Source organism: Mustela lutreola, chromosome 13 (genome assembly GCF_030435805.1).
Source record: "Mustela lutreola isolate mMusLut2 chromosome 13, mMusLut2.pri, whole genome shotgun sequence".
NCBI lineage: Eukaryota > Metazoa > Chordata > Mammalia > Carnivora > Mustelidae > Mustela > Mustela lutreola.
In genome coordinates, this window is record NC_081302.1 from 58,079,702 (window position 1) to 58,094,291 (window position 14,590).

At 41.0% G+C, this 14,590-nt stretch overlaps 1 protein-coding gene across 4 annotated transcripts in view; it reads left to right on the plus strand.

Annotated features, from left to right (window-relative positions):
• The window catches only part of LRCH1 (leucine rich repeats and calponin homology domain containing 1), a 201,253-nt gene that overhangs the window by 109,602 nt on the left and 77,061 nt on the right, over positions 1 to 14,590 (plus strand). For all 4 annotated transcript variants that reach the window (XM_059144225.1, XM_059144227.1, XM_059144226.1 and 1 more), the window contains exon 3: positions 10,046 to 10,172. In XM_059144225.1, the coding sequence (XP_059000208.1) occupies positions 10,046 to 10,172 (127 nt within the window). The remainder of the gene's footprint in view (positions 1 to 10,045; positions 10,173 to 14,590) is intronic.

The following is a 14,590-nucleotide window of genomic DNA, read 5'->3' on the forward strand; positions in this document are numbered from 1 at the left end:
TGGTTAATTACCAAAGGAGCCAGTAAGATGTCATAGCCTGTTTGAGGGAGACTTCACGCTAATGTGCACACGCCCACACACTAGTGGGCTGGCAGAGATGAATTTATGAACAGCTCAAGAGCGCCGTGATCATTTACAGTTCCACCCACTGGCCACAATTTGTCTGTGCATCTGTGTACTAAAATTATTTTCCTTACTGTCCGTTTTCAGTTTTACAACAAATTATAGGGGTGTAAGATAGCTCAAAGACGATGAAAGGCAGAGATAACTTGGAAGGGTATATTAGACAAGACCCCGAGCACTGATTTTACCCATTTCAAAGTCAATCACAATGTTCCTAATATACTAAATAATTCCATTTGCATCACTGTATGCAGGAATTGTGCAGCTTTATGAACTATAAGAAGAAAAATATAAGCAATGGTATTTGCTGGGGATTGTGAAACTCTTCTTCCAACAGCCTGTGTCCCAAAGACTGTGAGAGGCTCGGTGCGGGCAGGTGTGTTGTTGGGCAAGACTGAGGAGAGTGTGTGCTCTGAGCGCAGCACGTGGACCTTTGTCTGGCCAGGCATTCGAATGGGTGGCCTTCAGGGAATGTAAGTGAACTGTTAGGAGTAGAGGGTCCTCCCTCCTGTACGTTAATCCGAGGGCGAGACCACTGTGACCTCTGTACCAAGAGGAGAGAACAGCCTAGAATCTTCTGTAGAGACAAATTTTGAGTAGTTGACAGTGGGGTCCAAAGTCTGCAGACCCTTGTTTACAGAGTTGTTAGGGTGAGCCAGGCATCTTTCAGTCCCCCTTACAAGAGAGCATCCATAAAGGACGTCTCACTTTATTTGCTAAGAGTCACTAATTTTTTTTTTTTTTTAAGATTTATTTATTTATCTGATGGATCACAAGTAGGCAGAGAGTCAGGCAGAAGGAGAGGAAGGGAAGCAGGCTCCCCACTGAGCAGAGAGCCCCACCTGGGTCTCAATCCCAGGACCCTGGGATCAGGGCCTGAGCCGAAGGCAGAGGCTTTAACCCACTGAGCCACCCAGGTGCCCCAAGTCACTAATTTTTTTATCTTATGTCTTGAGAAACCCAGTAGGAGATACCTGCTGCTTCAGAATTTTTAAAATAAATGTCCAGTGTTCCAGTGGGACATCAGCTCAGAGAGATGTTGCCTAATCCTGTGAAGGGCTAGGTTTGAGGATTCATATCCATTTCATATTTTCTCTGAGTTTAGAACAGGTTCTTGATCAGAGCAGGCTTTCAGAAATTTAGAAAAATAATTGGCTTCCTATCAGTGTTTGACACCATGCTACCAACCTTCCTGGATTTGGTCAGGAATCCTTGCTTTTCTGTGTCTTTCTGTTTCTTCTTTATTTCCCTGTCTGGGTGTTCTTTCTCTTTCTGCACCTTATCACTAGAATTCCACAAAGGTCAGTCTTTGGTCCTTAAATCTTCTCTCTCAGACCCATGCCTCAGGTGTCTCAAATATATCCTCTCCCCCTTTTTCCTGATTGCCAAAAATTCAGGTCCTCTTAGATGCTTATTGACTCCTCAAAATTGAAGCATCTTCTAAACTAAGCTCATTTTCTTCTTTCCCAAATTAGCATCCTTGTTCCTGTCCATGTTCCCAGTTTTCTCCACCCCCCCCCCCCAGCTTAGAACCTTAGAAATTATCTTTGACCCTGTCCTCCACCCTTTTTCATAGAAATTAATCATTGAGAAACCAGTCTAACATCTCATTGCCTCCAGCTTAGAATCTGAGGTCCTCTTCCTACTATTTTCCGGGTTTCCCTTCACTTTGTATTCCAAAGTCAATGAAAATAGGCAGTGTTGTATTGAAGAAGATCACAGACATTACTATGAAGCCTGGCCTGCCTAGTTTCAAACCACACATCACAGAGCACTAGCTAGGCAATCTGGAGCAAGTTCTTTAAACTCTCTGAACAACATCAGTTTTTGCATCTGAAAGGTCGGGGGTTTAATGGTTCTATTACATGACTGTTGCTTATATTACATGACTGTTGTGAATATAAATAAAATAATAGTTGTCTAAGTGCCGAGCATAATGCTTTATACGTCATAACTACCCAAGAAATGTTTCTGGAATTGTCTAATCAGGTTTTGTAGTGTGCTATGTCACATCTATTGCCATATGGGTTAAGAAAAAGAGTGCAGAAGCTCTAGTAAAGTAAGTGGATTTTCTAGTATTGTTAGTAATGTGGATATGGTGCTGATTTGTAAAAGTATTAGAACAGTTAAATGAAACCGTGTTATTATAGGCAGTCAAGTTACATGACAGGAGCTCTCTGAAGACTCATTTTCTTGGAAGAATAAGTAGGAAAAAAGAAGGATGTATATAGAAATATTCATACAATTAATTCCACCTGCACTTAAAAATTCCTGGAAATAGATGGAGAGATGTATGTCTTTAAATGATAGACAAAATGTTCAAAAATATTCAGGCATCTTAAATCTTACTATGAATATTTTGTATTCCCTCAGAGTCCCTGGGTAGAATATTTTGTATTCACTTAGGACTCGAGGGTCCGTCTGCCTAACTTGATCTGGACAGCCTGTTCTCCTCTAAGTTGGTATGGATATCCCTTTCCTTTTGGGTGGAGGAAAAATGTCAGAGTAACATTTGGCTTGGTGGAGTTGCATGGAGGAGAAGGTGGGTAAGGTAAGCATCTTTGCCTGGTAATAGGAAGCTAGTGTCCATTCTACTTGGAGCATGGCTCCAAAAAGTGGGAGAATTATCCTCAGTGCCAAGACATTTTTCTTAGCCATTTAGTGGTGGTTTCCCTAGGTACCAGCAACGGTGTTTTGCAGAGTGGTGTTTTTCAATACATAGGGCTTATGCTTCTATAGTCTTAATACTTTTTATTTTGTTTATATTATTATTTTTTAAATAGCCCCAATTCAGGACTTGAACTCATAGCCCTGAGATCAAGACCTGAGGTGAGATTAAGAGTTGGATTTTAACCAAAATGAGCCATCCAGGTGCCCCAATAGTCTTAATACTTAAAACCCCAAGTCTACATTCTTTCCTCTGAAGGTGTTTGACCGTTATTATTCTTGGCTGGCATCTGATACTGCTTTCTCTTTGAATATCCAGAGCTTCCGTGATTTAGAACACTTAGCTCCATTTTAGAGTGAAGGGAGGGCATAATAAAATATTAAAGAGGAAATTTGAGGTCACAGTTTTTAGAGCCTCATCCTTTAAGAAATGACGAGCTCTGAGAAAAAAAAAAGGACAGGAAGTAACTGAGAAGGGGCGAGTTATCAATAATTACACTTTGAAATCTAATTACAGACATCGGCAGTGGTGGTTGCCGGCCATGGAGAGTATAAAAAAGCGGAGTATTTTAAGCCAGGCTTTATTTATACTCAGGAGGAGACTGATAGGCTGTTATTGTGGGAACCGGCTTCAGCTGCAGTGGCCAAATATGGTGCAGGTATGCACGCACAAAGGCATAGCAGAAGGGCTGGTGCAGCCACTGGCCTGAACTCTGAGCTGCTGTAGACACTCCCTTTTTGCTTCTTGCTGTTCTTTTGGTTCTCCTTTCTGCAGCTGACTGCTTTGCTTCTCCAGACCTGGCCTTCACACATGTAGAATGGGAAATGGATCGGTATGTAGTGCTCAACAGCTGGTTCACGATGCAGGTTTAGAAGGATGATTCTGCGTTGCTGGTCTCAAGCAGTTGAGACTGGTGATGGCCACCCCCAAGTTGCAGACAGCCTAAGTGCTTTCAAAGTTCAGGTTCAGTGTGGCTGCCCACATGTTATGCATGCCCGAAATCTCAATCGCACAACTGCTTTACAGATCTCATGTCAAACAGGGTGAACGTGATAGTCATGTAATTTTGTGTTTGTAGCATTAAAGTCTGCCAGGAGATCCCAGGCAATGTGAAGCGAGGTGCTGGTGGTTGTTGGGAGGAGTCTCGGGCATCTGCGGATGGCGGGAACGCAAGGGGAGGACAGGCCGTGAAGGGGAAGTACTCTGTCACCAGGGGAAGAGAGGGTGAGACATTTTACCATGGTGGGTTTTTCAGAATGGAGCCAGCAAGAAAAAGGAAATGGTTCTCTATAGATATTGTTCACTGATGTGTATGTGTAATAAAGACCATTAACAGCCAAGTGTCATATGCAAAAGAGAAAAAAAACCCATAAAAATGTTACTCTGCCTTGAATGAAAGGTGAACAGGGTATGCAGAAAAACAAAACAAAAACAAACAAAAAAGAACAACCCATAAACACAAAATTAAGTGAGATGTCCTTTGAAAGGACGCATACCACGCACAGAGAAACTCTTTGCACAAACAGTAGCAATAGCTACAGCATACGTGTTCGTTCCTGCCCCCAAACCCCCACCCCGGCCGAGATTCACAGAAGGCGAGCCTGGAGTGTTCATACCACAAAACCTGCCCTGATCTCTCTGGGGCTGTTGAGGTGTGAGCTCGGACGGTTTCGGCTAGGCTTGTGATGGTTATTATTTCACACCATTATCTCAGTTACTCTTCAGGAACCAAACAGTAAATGAAGATGGTGACCCCTGGATATTCATGTTTTCCCAGATAAATAGTAGGAACTTGACATTTGGAGAAGGTGGGGGAGAGAAAGTCGTCCAAGTGCTTGTAGGCGCTCGTCTAGGGTTTCCAGAGTGGTCGTAGTTCACTTGGTTTCTCTTAGGCTGAAGTTGTGTAGCCCAGCCTGGTCCTATCCTGCACGTCTCGGAGTGATCATCTTTATGTTTTAGGGGTTTATGCTTTCAATGAATGCAACATGAAACCATATTTGAAAAGTGGTTGACATTTTAGCAGTTAGGAAATAAATAAAACGGAGCTAAGCACACATACACTTTTTTTTTGGTCACACTCCCACTGCTTTTGCCACGTTAGTGGTCAGGTATCATTTTGTCTTGTTGTGGAGATTTAATGTTGGGCCAAGCACTTTTGCCTCCATACTCTCATGTCTCATGTTAGATAAGCGTTATCATCTATGTTTTAAAGACAACAAAACAGAGAAGTTAAATGTTTTACCTACACCAAATGTTTGTGGCAGTGACGAGATTTGAAGCCAGGCCTTCTAATTCCACAGCTGGTGACCTTTTCACCAGTTGAGTGGGTGACTTTGTTATGGAAGTCTTCCTATAAATTATTTTCTGCTGAGTGGGTTCTACCCTCAATTATCAAGTGAACCCATACACTAAAAAGAACCCATATATTATTCCAGTAGAATAAAAAAAATATATATAGGATACCCTGATAATAAAATCACATGTAAGAATATAGTCTTTTTATTTATTTATTTACTTATTTGACAGAGAGAGACACAGTGAGAGAGGGAATACAAGCAGGGTTAATGGGAGAAGCAAGCATCCCTCTAAGCAGGGAGCCCAATGTGGTACTTGATCCCAGGACCCTGGGATCATGACCCAAGCCAAAGGCAGATGCTCAACAACTGAGCCACCCAGGTGCCCCTATTGTATTTTTTTTTTTTTTTATCATCACATATGTTAGGGGAAAATAACTTACTGATAAACCAATAATAAATAAGGTTAAATACCACCATTAAGTCTAAAAACATGGATATTAATAAGTGTCATAGTCAAAACACATTAAATTAAGACTCTCTAGCAGTAAAACCGTACAGAAGTGAGATGGTTTGCACATTCTTTAGTTTAAGAATTATGTTAAGTTCGGGATAGTGGATACTTGAAGCCAAGAGAAATTTATCCTGTAAACTAAAGCTATCAAAAGTGTTCAAATTATGTTTGAGTTGCCTTGTTTCATCTTGACGTGAGGAAATAGACCAATAAATCTAATAGGGAGTCATTCGATTGAGAAGGATGGAAGAGGAAGCGTCAGCAGTAAACACAGCCCAGTAAAGACCTACCGCCTCTCCGCCTCTCCACCTCACTCCCTGTGCCATCATCGTCTTCACAGACTGGGCAGGGGCAGTGAGAAGAGATGCTGGGCAAGAAGAGTCAGGCTGCTGCGACCAAATCTGTAATTTCTGCTTCTGAATGAGTGGCCCTGTTTCCCCCACTAACTTAATCCTTTGTACTGAGGGAGTTAAAAAAATTTTTTTTTTTTAGATTTTGCTTTCAGGTAGAGCTTGCAAGGTAGATTTGAAAATAAATGTTGACCATTACCTTATCAGATTGTATACAGCCTTATTTTAAACATTCTTTCTGCAAAGGGCCCATTTTTAGCCGAGAGGCCAGCAGGAGACAAGTGGGGAGCAAGACAGTTGTTTGAGGCCTGAGGCAATTATTTGCTTGAGAAAAATTGCTGCCAGATGAGTGGTTTGAAAAATCTCAGGCTACCCATGTGGTCTTTAGTGGGTAGAGGATTAAAGGGAATGGAGTTTCTCCTGTCCTTTATAAATACTTGCTGGACAGCTAATGGGTTTTTGTGTGCATGTGTATTTCCTTTTTCTTTCGGGGAAATTACAAGTCATATAGGAACATCCTGTGATAAAATATATGAAGTTGAGCCTGAGAGACTGGATCAATGAAATTGAAGAAATGTGACCTGGGTCTGTAGCGTGCTGTGTTATAACTAAAGTTCTGGCGTCTGGATTTATCTGCAGGTGACTAACTATAGTATAGCATGAGGCATAAATGAATAGCTTACTCCATCAACAACTTTTAGCATAAAAAGCTTGTAACCCCCATCAAAGAAATCATGCTTACATTTAATTATGCTTAAACTTAAAATGCTTACATTTAAAATTAATATTAACATTTTAAATTTAAAATGCTTCAGTGTTATTTTATTTTAAATTAGTACCCACCCTAGAATTCCCATGAGCCTAATCCCATGTAATCTCAAATACTGTGCTTCTGAATGAGAAGAGTCCTTATTGCATTGCTTAAATGGTATGATAAGTGGCTCTCCTCATTCAGTATCTGTTATTAATCTGAGGAGATCCCTGCATTATGGTGAGACTGGGAGTAGCTGAGATCTGAGTTTCCAAGCAAAGAAACACAGGAAGAATGTTCAACTGCAATTGTTAATTCTATGAAAACAGGAATGTAGAAATTTTTGAAAATACCAATTAATCTTTTTTCCTTATCTTTTCTCCAAAAAGAAGTTTAAATGTGGCTCCAAAATTTAAAAAAAAAAAAAAATTACCTTATTAACATTTTAAGTAACCAATCCTCATTTTAGGAAATTATGTATTAATAAATATTTTATAACCACGAATTACATTCCAAATTATTTGCTTGCCTCCTTTCAATAAACTTTGTTCTCTTTTCCGGAGGTAGTGTCAAAGGAGATGTTTATGGAGCTTGGAGAAAGCTTTCCCATCAGCGCTCCAGGAAGTCCCTGTCAGCCAGTCAGAGCAGCCCCACTGGGCTCCTGTGGGTGGATGTCAGAGGCTGGAGGACAGGCTGGTAGCCCTTGATGCCCTTCTGCTGCCCTCAGAGACAGGAGAAAGTGCCACGGTGTGTCCAACCCCCTTACTCTCCCTATCACTCTAACCAGGGGGAAGTGAAGAGGCAGCTGGTCCTTCCAGTGCCAGAACCCCCCTCCACCCCCAGATGGCTTTCAATCTCCTCCCTCCCTCTGCTGGACCCTCTTAGAGAAACCTCTCTCCTTCCCGCTCCTTTCTGGAAATCTCTTTATTTGCAGATCTCAGCAATGGAGGGAAGGTTGACTATGTCTTTTCTTGATAAACCCTATTACCCAGGCATTGAGTACCTGGAACAGGAGAGATATCAGGGGAGTTACAGGGGAGTACCCACATGAGAAAGGTTTTTTTTTTTTTGTTTGTTTTGTTTTGTTTTTAAGATTTTATTATTTATTAGAGAGAGAGAGAACGTGAGTGAGGGTGGAAGGGCAGAGGGAGAGGTTGAAGCAGACTCCCCGCTGAGCAAGGAGCCCAATGTGGAACTTGATGCCAGGACCCTGGGATCATGACCTGAGCTGAAGGCAGCCTTAACCAACTGTGCCACCCACACGTCACTAGAAAGGTTCTTTCCAGGGGATAACACCTGCTTCTTCTCAGCCCATCAGCTAGAGATGTCCTTTATTTAGCCATATGATTCCTACCTCCTCATATGGGGGAGTAGGGGATTAAAACCTTCAACTGAAATATAATACATACAGAAAAGTACATAGTTCATAATTATACATCTCAATGAATTTTCATAAATAGAAACCCCCATGTAACCAGTATGCAAATGAAGTTTATCTTTTTATAGTGATATTTATTTCTTTTTTAAGATTTATTTATTTTAGAGAGAGAGAGCTCGCAAGAGGGAGCACGCAAGTGAGGGGTTACAGAGGAAGAGAAGCAGACTCCCCATTGAACACTGAGCCTGATGCAGGGCTCCATCCCACAAACCTGAAGTCATGACCTGAGCTTAAACCAAGAGTTGGACTTGGAGCAGACTGAGCTAGCCAGGTGCCCCGTGATATTTATTTCAATTATGAAAGCACTTTGTAGGAATTTTGGAAAATTCAGCAAAGTATAAGGAAGAAAAATAAAAAGACACTCATTGTACCTAATCCCACTTGAAGGATTACTAATAACACTGGTGTGTTTTCAGGCTGTCTGTCCCTTCCTCTCTCCCACACTGATTTATGTGTGTCCATAAATACATGCACACTGTACCACAACCTTGGAAGCTTCGTGCACGTGCACACATACACACAAAACAAGTTCTAAATAGTTGTAGTAACTCGACACACAGATTTTTAGATATTTCACAGCCTGGTCATTGGCTTCATCAGCAGAATGCCAGGGAAAGAAAGGCAGGGAAACTAAAAACCTTCTGTCTCCTTACTTGATGGCAAGGAAGGGGCTTTTTGTGGGAAAGGAGGTTGAAATAAATGACTGACATACATAAAATGGTTCATGGATTTCACTTACCCGTTATTTTCCCATTTCTCAGAAAAACTAGGCATTGATGATAGGAGGTTAGGAAGTTCAGACACTTCTCGGTAGAAAACCTCGTCCTGCAAAGCAGAAGTGAGACCTGGAGCCAGACTTTTGGGTCCTTTGTGAAACTGAATGTGAGCAGTTTCTGGGTACTCTGTGAAACTGAACCCCTCGAGGCCCTAGCTTTCGTTTTGGCAGAAGGCCAACTTTATTTTTTTCTTTTATTTTTTAAAATATTTAAAGAGAGAGAGAGCAAGCATGAGGGAGCATGAGCTGGGGGAGGGGTATATAGAGAGGGAGCCCCCCACTGAGCAGAGAGGGCCGTGTGGGGCTCTATCTCAGGACCGTGACCCATGACCTGAGCCAAAGGCAGACACTTAACTGACTGAGCCACCTAGGCACCCCAGTGTTTTTCTTCTCTTAATTAGCTCCCTTGCAGACATCCAAATAGACCTTAACCACAGTGGCTCTTGTGTTAGCAAAAGGAAGCAGAGTCAAAATGTTGGAAATCAGGCTAGAGGTCTTTTATAACTTGCAGCACAGTGACCTTCCCCATCACTACTAACACGGATGGGAGGATGCCTTCATGGTACTTGGATCTTGCTGAGTTTCCTGCTCACATTGTCAGAAGAGAACAGTTGGCACCAGCTTCCTGTTGCTATTGGTGGCACAGGGCGTGATGCCCGTCTGCCTCTTGGCTGGCCAAGGACTCAGCTTCTGCAAGGGCTTTCCTGGTGCCAGAAAAAATTGTTTCCCACAGAACTGCCTATGCCTGCCTTTCTTTCTTTCTTTCTGTTAAATATAGATTTTATTTATTTATTTATTTAGAGTATGTGCAACAGTTGGGCAGGGGGCAGAGGGAGAGGGAGAAAGAAAAGCAGACTGCCCGCTGAACTCCATTCCAGGACCGTGAGATCAGGACCGGAGCTGAAATCCGGAGTTGGACGCCCAACCTCCCAGGCGCCCCTGTCTTTCTTTCTTAGAAATATACTTTATTATCTTCTGTATTTGGGATTTATGACACATGCAGAAACTTTATTGGACCTTTTATATTTGTAAAATGTCTTCTTGGATCACTCCTTTCTTCTTGCTGACTCACATTCAGAAACAGCATGACGTGGCCCGTATGTTCACCTGTGTTCTGGTATTGTCTTTGCAGTCGAAATCAGCTGTCTGCCCTGCCTGCCTGCCTGTGTGGTCTGCCTCTGAAAGTCTTAATCGCAAGTAACAACAAACTTGGAGCGCTGCCTGAAGAGATAGGTCAGCTCAAACAGTTGATGGAGTTGGTATGTTACTGATTTTTAAGATGCTCTTTTTATTTGCTTACTAGTTGTAGTCTATCAAGGTAGTCAGAAAGACTCTTTACTACAGTTGGACAGGGCGGCACTTATGTTGCTGGAAGGCTGTGCGTGATAAAGTCATTAAGTGGAGAGAGGAACAGTCTTGGCTTTGCTGTAGCAGACACAGTTCCTGCAATTTAGAGGTTTCCGGTAGTTTACGCTTCCTGAAGTTCACAGGATTTACATTTCCTGAAGTTTGCAGGTTATCGTGTGGTTGTTAGATCATTTTATTTTTTTTTTTTCAGATTGCATGTAAATTTGTGACAAACTATGGTTCAACTGGCAAAATAATGTACAAATAAGTTAATAGGCCATACTTTATGAATATAGATAATTAATTCAGAAAACGCAGAGTGCTCTGATTCTCTAAGGGTTTTAGTAGCCATTGCCCCAAATTGATAAACTCTAAAATGTGACCAAATCCCCAGAGACAAAAAAAAAAAGAAAGAAAGAAAGAAAGAAAGAAAAGCAAACTTTATAGATGGGTGGACATGGGTTTGTAAGTGTGCACCTGAGTCTAGAACACTGAGGGCCAATAACTTTTCTCTTGTGTGCCAACTCCAGTTCATTTCTTTGGGGCCACGTAGAACACTATGGTGATGATTTATGAGGCCCAGATAGAGAGTGCTGTGACTCTTACATCATGTCTGCATGGGGAGTTGACTAGGAAAGTGACAGCACCCATATCATATTTGGATCAGCTTTGGTTTTAGCATAGAAATGAGGTATTGCTGTATAAAGGCAATACCTCAAGGTGAAGAAAGAGTATCTTCTTCAGGACTTACGTGATAGTAGTATCTGACACCTGTTCCAACTAGCTCACACCATAGTTGGAATTGGTCGTAAAAATACAGGGGTCTCCTCAAATAGCTAAGCAATCTTGGGAAAAAAGAACAAAACCAGAGGTGTCATAGTCCCAGATTTCAAGATAGCTAACAAAGCTGTGATAATCAGAACAATATGGTACTGGCACAGAAGCAGACACACAGATCAGTGGAAGAGGACAGAGTGCCTAGAAATAAACCCATGCTTAGATGGTCAGTTCCCCTATGACAAAGGAGGCAAGAATATACAACGGGGAAAAGATAGTCTTTTCAATTAATGGTATTAGGAAAACTGGACAGCTACATGTAAAATAATGAAATTGGACTACTTTTTTAGACCATACACAAAAATAAACTCAAAATGAATTAAAGACATAAATGTGAGCTCTGAAACTATGAAACTCCTAAAAGAAAACATAGGCAGTACTCTCTTGGACACTGAATAGCCTGAACAATGTATTTATGGATATATCTCCTTAAGGCAAGGGAAAACAAAACCAAAATTAAATATCGAGTCTACACCAAAATAGAAAGTTTTTGCACAGCAAAGGAAACTATTAACAAAACAAAAAAGCAACCTAGTGAATGGGAGAATGTATCCTCAAATGATTTGTTCAATAAGGAGTTTATATATATTAAATATAATATACTTAACTTATTATATATATTGCATATATCATATATAATTTATATATATGATATATATGTTTTATATAATATAAACATATAAATTTATATAAATATATAACATAAATTTATATAAATATATACTATATAATAAAATTATAAATATATTTATAATATAGTATAATATATTAGATGATATATTATATATCAAGTATATAATAAAAATTTTATAATAAAATATAAAAAATACAAAAATATATATATAATTAAAAATTTAAAAAAACCTGCTAGTCAGATACATTTTTTTCTTTTTTTAAAAAATACTTTTTTTTTAGGAGTCTGATAAACCACAAAATCCAGATCTGCTAGAATTTGGATTAAGTCATACAAACACAATATAAATCACAGGTTGGTTTTTTCCCACTCTTTGGGCTCCCACAGTTGGGTGGCGCATGGAACATGGTCAGTCTGCTGGAACCTGTTGGCAGCCTGGACGCTGTCGCACGGCATGCTGGGCTTAAGCTGATAGCACGTACCCCCATCTGCTGGGCTGCCGGCTGTGACGAGGTAGCCCGAGTGCTGAGCCTGGAGCCGGCCCTACACCAGACAGAGCAGGGCTTTCCTCAGGTGCTCCCTGCAGCTGTTGGGCTAGCACTGCGGCAGGAAGTGCAGTGGAATGGCACCGTCTGCAGCCTCGGGACACCCCCAAGCTGTGGGGTGGCCATAAGGGACCCGTTGAACTCTCCTTAGGCAGCCCATACAGAGCCCAGCTCCAGCAAAGGCCGCCCTGCCTCTTCATTACACTAACTGCTCAGTGCTGACTAATCACCTATTACACGGTCATCGACTGGCCCCTGCTGTCTTTTCTCCACCAGCAATCACTGTTGAATCCTTGAATCCTAGAGTGTGAGAGCCACAGGGGTTTCACAAGCATCTAGTCCAAGCTCTTGACATCTTACAAATGAAAAAACAAACAAACAAACAAACAAAACCCCAAGATAGAGAGACAGTGTGAGGTATGGAAGGTCCCTGTGGTGTAGCTGAGCTTGTGGCCTGAGCTTGAGCACCTTCACCCTGCACCGTGTGATGGGAAGATAAGGCAAAGCTGCAAATGATACTCTATTCTCTCCTCTCCCCTCCCCTCCCCTCCCCTCTCCTCTCCCCTCCCCTCCCCTCTCCTCTCCTTTCCTCTCCTCTCCTCTTCTCTCCTCTCTTCTTCTACTGTACTCTACTCTACTCTCTCTCTTGATTCCAATGTAGTTGACATACAGTGTTCTATTAGTTTCAGGTCACAAAACAGTGATTCAGCACTTTGACAGACCCCCTGGTACTTATCATGACAAGTGTCCTCCTTAATCCCCATCACCTATTTCATCTGTCCCCCCACCAACCTCCCCTCGGTAACCATTAATTGGTTCTCTCTAGTTTAAAGTGTTTCTTGGCTTCTTTCTTTCTCTCTCTTTTTCCTTTGCTCATTTTGTAAATCCTGCATATGAGTGAAATCATATGGTATTTGTCTTTCCCTGACTTATTTCACTTAGCATAACACTCTAGCTTCACATATGTTGCTGCAAATGACAAGATTCCATTCTTTTTTATGGCTGAATAATATTCCTGTGTGTGTGTGTGTGTGTGTTCCATAGTTCGGCTATTGTAAATAATGCTGCAGTAAACATCCGGGGGCATGTAGCCCTTTGAAGTAGTATTTTTATATTCTTTGGGTAAATACCCAGTAGTGTGATTGCTGGATCATAGAGTAGTTCTACTGTTAACTCTATGAGGAACCTCCATACTGTCTTCCTCAGTGGCTGCACCAGTTTGCACTCCACTGAGAAAGGAACAGCGCACAAGAGTTCCTTTTTCTCCACATTCTCACCAACATTTTTTGTTTCTTGTGTTTTTGATTTTAGTCTTTCTGACAGGTGTGAGGTGATACCTCATTGTAGTTTTGATTTGCATTTCCCTGATGAGTGATGTTGAGCATCTTTTCGTGTGTCTGTTAGTTATGTTTGCCTGTCTTCATTGGAGAGATGTCTGTTCATGTCTTCTGCCCCCTTTTTAAGCTGGATTATTTGTTTTTGGGGGTGTTGAGTTGTATAAGTTCTTTATGTATTTTGGATATTGACCCTTTACCGGATATGTTATTTGCAGATATCTTCTCCCATTCAGTAGGTTGCCTTTTAGTTTTGTAGATTGTTTCCCTTGCTGTGCAGAGCTTTTTACTTTGATGTAAATTCCAATAGCTAATTTTTGCTTTTGTTTCCCTTGCATCAGGAGACATCTAGAAAAATATTGATATGGCTCATGTCAGAGACCCTACTACCTGTGCTCTCTTTGAGAATGTTTATGGTTTCAGGTCTCACATTTAGGTATTAATCCATTTTTTAATTTTTGTGTAAGGTGTAAAAAAGTTGTCCAGTTTCATTGTTTTGCATGTAACTGTCCAGTTTTCCCAACACCATTTGTTGAAGAGACTTTTTCCCATTGGATATTCTTACCTACATTGTCAAAGAGTAATTGACCATATAATCAGGGATTTATTTCTGAATTTTCTGTTCTGTTCTATTGATATACATGTCTGTTTTTGTACCAGTGCCATAGTGTTTTGATTACTGCAGCTTTGTAATATAACCTGAAGTTTGGAATTGTAATGCCTTCACCTGTGCTTTGCTTTTTCAAGATTGCTTTGGCAATTTTGGAGTCTTTTGTGGTTCCATGTAAACTTTAAGGATTGTTTGTTCTAGGTCTGTGAAAAATGTTCTTGGTATTTTGATAGGATTGCATTAAATGTGTAGATGGCTTTGGATTTAGATATTTTAACCATTTATCCTTCCAGTCCATGAGCATGGAATGTCTTTCCATTTCTTTGTGTCTTCTTCAATTTCTGTCATCCATGTTTTATAGTTTTTAGAG